Source organism: Pygocentrus nattereri, chromosome 26 (genome assembly GCF_015220715.1).
Source record: "Pygocentrus nattereri isolate fPygNat1 chromosome 26, fPygNat1.pri, whole genome shotgun sequence".
NCBI lineage: Eukaryota > Metazoa > Chordata > Actinopteri > Characiformes > Serrasalmidae > Pygocentrus > Pygocentrus nattereri.
Window position 1 is genome coordinate 22,380,001 of NC_051236.1, and position 7,794 is coordinate 22,387,794.

Genomic DNA, 7,794 nt, shown 5'->3' on the forward strand with positions numbered 1-7,794 from the left:
ACACATTTATTCAAATATATTACTTTAGCAGAGAATGTTTGGAATAGAACCAGTAGGGGGAAGTCAGAGGGAGTGTTGTTTGTCAGCAGTCTGATCTTAAACTGACAAGAGATATATAAGAATTTATATGGATTTATTTAAAAATATAATAACAATCATAATATGAGTCACCCCCAGAAAATTTTAAATTACTGGCACCCTTTATAAACAAAATTAAACCTATATTTCAAGTAATAATATTTTTTAAAACAATCCTGAATCTTTAGGCACTCTAATGTGACAATTCATTATGGTAAAAATATATAATGCAGACCAAAACTATAGGAATGAACGAAGCACCTAAATTTAATGATTAAGAAGTGTTTCCCAATACTTCTGTCCATATAGTGTATTACACATGAAGCAGTTACCAGCATGTTGCCTGATGCAATGTTTACAATTATTTGAGGTTTGAAGTTTTGGCCTATTTTACCTTTATAAACATTATGTATACAAAGTCCAAATACAGATGTAGATACTGGTCATTTTAGATACTAAAACAATGCTTATATTTGCGTTGTAGACACTAGATTCCCCTCAAGGCCACTGTAAAGAAGTTGGTAATTGTCTCTACAATGCATCAGTTGCATAAAACCACTCTGTGAAAGTTCCTCTTTGGGACAAATTGGTATTTTCCTATTTTAATATCATGAATCCAAAAAAGGGCTACATTGAAATTAAAAGGCACCTAGCTATACAGCAAAAACTGGCTGAAAATTTGTTTTATGTCAGTAGGTCAATGTTTCCGTTATCAATGTATTAGAGCATCCAACAGTATAAACATTTGAAGCGAAAGCTGTACTTTATAGTGGCCTGATATGAAGCTCTAGTTACAAGCTATTACATTAGCCCTGAACTAACAGACTAGCCACAACAAAATAATACAGTATGGTAAGATACAATACACAATACACTTACATAGCTAAGCTTGTAAGTGTTAGTGAGAAAGAGTACTTGTTTCATGATCACTTTACAGCAAGCATAATTAAAAATAATTGAAACACTACACGTTCCTCTCCCCACAGGCATCAGCCCTGGAAAGCAGGAAAAACACAACTTGAGTCATTTAGTACCCTCACCTCAACATGAGCTCCTGCTCAAAGAAAGCTAACAGTTTCTGCTGAGCCACTGGGATAGAGGAGATCTTCGCACAGCAGGCTCAGGCTAAGCCACGCTGAAAGGACCCTGATAACTAATGAAGAGGATGTTAGAGAGTTTTCTGCCATTTGTTAACTTCAGAACAATAATACCTTCGAACACATGCACAAACATACCGGCAAGTCTGGTGTTTAAGCACTAGCCATGAATAAAACATTTGGCAAACACACATCGCAAAAAGATGCATGAGCTGTGATTTGGAATAAATTCAAGTGACAAACAGACCTGAGAGAATGGATTATGGATAAATAAATAAATAAGTATTATGTTAAGATACTTCTCTAATCTGGGGAGGGATTAGACGTTGATACCTTGCCAGGCACAGGGGCAGATCAAACAGAACCAGGATTAACTTCACAAGAAATGTGCAACCGGGGAAAAAAAGACCTAGCCTATGTTTCTCCTGACAGGTTTACAGGTGCAGACCTCTACACCTTCTTTCTCACTATTGTTCTGTCTGCTCCCAAATGAACCCTGCCTACCTTGATAAGTAAGAAAGAAAAAGCTGGTCGGCGAGGGAATACAGGGGTGAGAGAGAAGGGAGCGGAGAATGAAACAAAATGCAGGTTTTATCAGGGGCTCCAATGCCTTTCACATATGGCTGGTAAGTGCGCTGAAGGCACTGTCTGTGTCTCTCTCTTACTCCCGCTGCATCCCTCCAGGCTCCAGCACAAAGACCCGGCCTGCCATATGAAGAGGCCTCATTACGACAAGAATGAACTATAAAACCTGTGAAATCATACTTCCCTCTCACACTCTCTCTCTGCCTTTCTCTCTCACTCTCTCTCACACTCACACAGCATGCATAAATCCTAATTGCAATAAATCACCATAGCAGCCAAATGCAAATCAATAACTGGTCAGAGAGTCGGTCACATGCTCTCAGAGATGGCTAGATTTATCTTGGGGTTTGTATTGTGTGTCTCTGTGTGTGTGTGTGTGTGTGTGTGTGTGTGTGTGTGTGTGTGTGTGTGTGTGTGTGTGTGTGTGTGTGTGTGTGTGTGTGTGTGTGTTTTAGCAGAGGAGGAGCAGGAAGGCATAGTGCTTCCTGATAATAAATGTGCCTCCTTTCAAGAAAGCATAATATGGACATAGTTTCTGTTTGAGGATGTGTGTTGCATAAGTGCAGCACTGAATCCACAGTGTTCTAAACCCACAGCTGAGAAACAATTTTGAAGGTGGGATGTGAATGGTTGCCTAAGCTACTGTTCACAAGACCACCTCTACATGAAACTTGCACACACACAAAATAGCGAAGTGTCAGCCTGTAAAGAGAGTAATCCGTACATTCACAGCCTTCAAACTGTGCAAATTTGCTGATGTCTGTACAGTACATTTCTACCATTTAACTTATGAGCAACAACAGCAATGTATCACATTATGATTTTTTTTCTCTGTGATATATTCCTCAAAACGTCATATTAATTAATTCATACAGAATAGGAAATTTATTTTTACTTTATTTGACAGCTAAACAAACACAATAATTTTTTTATAGTTTACTGTAAATAAAACAGTGCTCTCAGCCAAAATCAACAAGCCTATGTATCCTTAATGAAGACCTGGATGAATTTATGGAAAAGATTTGTGTCTATTGACTAAAATTTGCCTTAACTCCAACACTAAAGTAAAAAAAAGAAAGAAAAAAAATAAATAAATAAGAGAGGGAGAGCAAAATTGGGACATCAAATGTGTTCTGGCTGACCAACTACATCCGATGAAAATTGAAAAGAGCACAAATTTGATTTCTCACCAAGCCCTTTCTTTAACAGGACAATCCTCCGTACCACAGAGTGACAGAAACTAATTGGATTATGATTTTGAAGGTGGGCAATGCATTTTATGAGCCAAAGACCCAGACCTCACAAGCACATGTAAACAAACCCACACAACCATACAGTATTCCTACTATCCAATGTCTTTCTAATAACATTCTTGAAATAGAGACACCTTTAGGCAATAATTGGCCCAAGCCATAATTACTACAGAACACTAGTGATCCCATTTCCCCATGCATTCACACCTTGTTAATTTGTAGTTCTAGAATATTGCTCCTCTGGATGAAACAAGTCGCTGCAGTGATTTGGTCAGGCCAGTTGTGTAGATTATTATATGTCAAAGGAGACACTAAATACAGTGAGTCTAAATGCTAGTGCTTGAGTAAGCAAGCTTAGTCCACAAGGCACTGGCACCACTAATTAAAGGGTCTATAACATTAATTTTCCTCACTTTTTGAAATTGAAGATTATGTAGAAGTATAACAGACATGAAATTTAAAGACACATCATTCACAGTCCACACAGTTCATGGATGGAAACTAGAGTTAGAAGCATTGATTAGCTATGTATTTGTATCTGCCGATTTGCAGCCCAAATATGCGGTCGGCAATCAGCCGATATTTAAATAAGCGTTGCTTGCCTTAGGGTGAAGAGCTTATAAAGGAGCACTGAAGGGGTGTATTTGTTATTTGTTCACCAGAATTGCTTACTGTGTCTTTATATGTGGCATTCAGCCCCTCCTTGAAAGGTATCAAAATTTTCATAGTTGAGTTTGGTCTTGGATTAACAACATGCCCTGTGTTTGTGAGGTTTTTAGAATGGGGAAAGAGTCGATAACATGTGAATAGCAATAGGAGGGTGATATCAAGCTTCACAGCTTATTTGTGGTGTGTAAGCTTTCAGCCAAGACACAACAAAATCCTTTGTGAAACATTTTCAGTCTTGCGTCTAAAGAGCAGAGATGCTGTATGATGCAACATACAATGGTGACAACTCTCGTTCTCAGACACAGTTCATCGTCTTCTTTTCGCATTTGTATGAACATAGCTTATGTATCTGAACAACTGTATCTGAAATCTCTTAATTGTGTAAGCACAATTAACATTATTTAATCTATGTCCACTTGCGCTTTCCACCGAGCTGTGTGGGTATTCAGTATTGAACTGAATCAAAGGAAAGTATGTCTGAATATGTAGTACAAAGGCTCTGTGCACACTGTAATAGCCACAATGACAATACATGACACAAACAGAAGAGGTTAGTTTCATTTAAAACCCAGATACAGCTCATCTGCTTCTCCTGTTTCTCTGCCGATGCCATTAGCACTTAAACTCATTATTTCAATGGATTCAATAAACATTCCACTGTAGAAAAGGAAATTGATTAAGTCTCTGGCCTTTGACCTTCTAGGATGTGTCCTATTTGACTACTCTTTTGAGGGAGAGAAATGAAAGAGAGCGTGAAAGAAGAGAAAAAAAGACAAAGAAAAAGAAAGAAAGAAAGAGAGAGAAGAATAATGAAAAGAAGAGAAAGAAGGGGCAGAGAGATTTCTGTAGTGGGCATTTCTGCAGCATCTTCATTCTATAGCTATCATTATTTTGGTGTTGAGGGTGTGTGAAATGCAGGCCTTAGAGGAACAAAAGAGCATGACATTTGTTGTGATGCCTCATCTATATGGGTGAACAACTGAAACTACACCTCATTCAATCAAACAAGCAACAGGGGAATAAATAAATACTCAAAGTCAGTGACTGAGTTGCCCATTATATATATATATATATATATATATATATATATATATATATATATATATATATATATATATATATATATATATATATATATATATATATATATATATACACATACACACACACACACACACACACACACACACACACACATATACATATATATATATATATATATATATATATATATATATATATATATAAAAATGTGCATTCGCACTAGGACTGAAAGATTATGACTTTATTTCAAAAATCACAATATTAACCACAGACTAAAAAATCAAGAACAGTATTTTAGGTTTTAAGAGGGGAAATTTCCCCTGATAACATGAGCTTGTGAACAGCCTATAAGTGAGTTAAATCAATCAAAAGCAACTAAACACCTTCAAGTCAGGCTCAATTTTAAAGCCACAAAATGCTGATATTCTGTTTGTCTTGGTCAAGTAAAAAGCATGGACTTTAATTTACAGGAAACAAGCACAAATTAAATAGCAGTCACATCAATGGTCTTGATTTACAATTATGTGTTTTCCCCAAACTGCTCATCCCTAATTCACAGTTAGCCAATATCTGACTAAAATCTCATACTATGTGCTTTTCCTGAAGCACAGTCTGAAACATCTGACCACAAAGAGAATGCTTACATGAACAGTCAAACAAAAGTATATGATTACCTCTCTTATCCAGTATATGCTATGAATAGCAACACATCTCTGATGAACAGTCTACTAGTCGTGAACTAGCCATGAGGTAAGACACCAAAAGACAGGAAAAACCCCTCAGACACAACACAGCGTAATCAGAGTGTGGCATAAAAGAGCGGCACAGAGAAGGCGGAAGAAAGAAAGAGACAGGGAGGGACTATGTGTGTGCGCATGTGTCTGCATCCTGAAGTGTTGCTACAGCCGTCTCTATGGGCAACCGGAGAAGAATCCCTCCTTCTCTCTGGCAGAATGTGTCTGAGAGCGATGCACAAATCACAGTCCTTGAGGAATTGTTTTAATTCCATGTCACCCCGACAAGATCCAGGAGAGAGCGGGCTTTGATGGCACTGGCAGCTGAAGAGAGTGCTCCAAAACCGGCGACCAACCCCACAAACATTCTGCTTGCTGGAGATACAGTGTGAAGGAAGGCAGCATATCACTGAGTACACCCCCACGCTAACTAGCTTAACTGGTGCCAGCAGTGTATCAGGTGCAGGCAACAAAGCTGAACCTGAAGGGCAACCTGGCATGTCCGTTCTGCCCGTTTCAGAGCTCAGAGCGGAAGAAAAAAAAGATGAGTGCTGGCAGCTGGCATGCAGTGAGGCAAGGGCCCAGTGGGCAACTGACTGGCAGCCTGTGATGCCAGTCATGTATTATTGGCCAGTGTGCCAACCCTTGCCCTTCAAGAGACCATGCACGTGAGCTGGCTTCTTGCTTGAATACTTTAAAAGGCTCAGGAAATGGTGTCCCAGTGTAAAACGAAACCAGATATTGTTTTATCATCGTGGTAACAGAGCGCGCATGGGAAAATAAATACTTTATACTTTTTTCTCATTTACTCCAGCGACATTTAATCCTTTAAACTCTTTAAAAGTTTAATCATAAGGCCTCAGGGGGAGTTAATCTGCAGCGACCTCCTCATAGGGACACTGCTTGTGGCGCTCAACAATATGCCACTCACTTTCATCCTGAATCCACGCTGGCCACCATAATAGCGAGCAATCAAACTTCTCAGTGCCACTTCTGAAGCCTGCATTGCCACAACAGCAGCGAAGCTTCAATTCAGCTTATGAATAAGCAGATAACTTACGACAGTTTTCTTCATCGCTGTTGTCAGAACAGTCATCGTCGTCGTCGCATCGCCACGGCGTAGGAATACACCTGCCGTTCTTGCACTGAAACTGTCCAGTCTCGCAATCCGTTTTGGTCCCTGTAATGAGAACAGCACTTGTTTTTTGAGGATAACTGGTACATAGCGTGGGCTGTTTTACAAACGCAGTAGCATTTACATACACGGTAGCTGACAACCTACCACCGTGTTAAGTGTCAGACTACTGATGATGTGGACGCTGTTGTTTCAGATATGAGAAGCTAATGCGTAGCCACGCTGGATAGTTGATAATAGCAGCCTGCACAGAAATGTCACACTGTCTGCCCGGAGTTGTGTTTTCTTCACATTTCTCACTGCGTGTTAACATGTACACGATCATGACACCCCCCTTTTAGGGGAAGCGGCGCAGCCACATCCGTAGGTGATATACAACGTTAACACAATGACCGTTGCTATACGTTTAACGGGTTTAACGGTCGGTCTCTGCAGAACAACCTTGGCGAGGTAGGCTCTTTTCAGCACACCAAGGTAAACGTTTTCGGACAAAACCCGAAACTGAACATAGCAAAAAAACGACTCACTTCCTCTTCACAACGACATACTGTTAGCTATAGACAAGTTAGCCATGGGCAAGCAACCTGCCTTCGTCACCGTCCTCACTCAAGAGCGCACAACGACGGTTATTCTCTCCCAACTTCTCATGACAGCGACCCACCTTTAGCGTAAAGAGCCTCCGCCAGCAACAAATATAAGAGCAGCAGCTTTCCTCTTCCTGTCCGCATGCTTCAAGATGACGGGGTCGTCCGTGTGCTCATATAAAATATAAAAAAAGAATGACAGACTCCGTCTTTCCTCTCACAGCGCTACCGTGCTGCTGCTGCTGCTGCCTCTCGCCGGAGTCGCCACGGCTTTCAATTTGAATTGGTGATGTCACCGTTCGTAAGGCGGGGCCATGCCTGCAGTAACGTTGTTTTGTCCCACCCGTTTTTCGATGGGCCCCGCCCTCTGTGCTACTATTGGCTAATTCTTCACACACACACCAGCGCTGTGGCACACACCTCCCTGCCAAACCCGGCGCACGGGGGGCGTGGTTAGTTGGAATACGGGTGGAGAAAAAGAGCTGTGCGAGATCAGTGGGGCTACAAGCAAGGCAGCTGGCGGAGTGACCTGTATTGTGAAAATACTGGAGTAGAAATAATCTGATGGAGGATGGGATTTTCTCTATAAAACACCAAGGGCCAAAGCGTGAGTTA

At 40.5% G+C, this 7,794-nt stretch overlaps 1 protein-coding gene across 4 annotated transcripts in view; it reads right to left on the reverse strand.

The window, feature by feature from the left end:
* The window catches only part of lrp8 (low density lipoprotein receptor-related protein 8, apolipoprotein e receptor), a 162,299-nt gene extending 154,859 nt beyond the window's left edge, over window positions 1-7,440 (reverse strand). For all 4 annotated transcript variants that reach the window (XM_037534911.1, XM_037534909.1, XM_037534910.1 and 1 more), the window contains exons 1-2: window positions 7,257-7,440; window positions 6,521-6,640 (exon numbers count right to left, since the gene is read on the reverse strand). In XM_037534911.1, coding sequence (XP_037390808.1) covers window positions 6,521-6,640; window positions 7,257-7,323 — 187 coding nt within the window. In that variant the 5' untranslated portion in view covers window positions 7,324-7,440. The remainder of the gene's footprint in view (window positions 1-6,520; window positions 6,641-7,256) is intronic.
* Window positions 7,441-7,794: the final 354 nt, after the last annotated feature.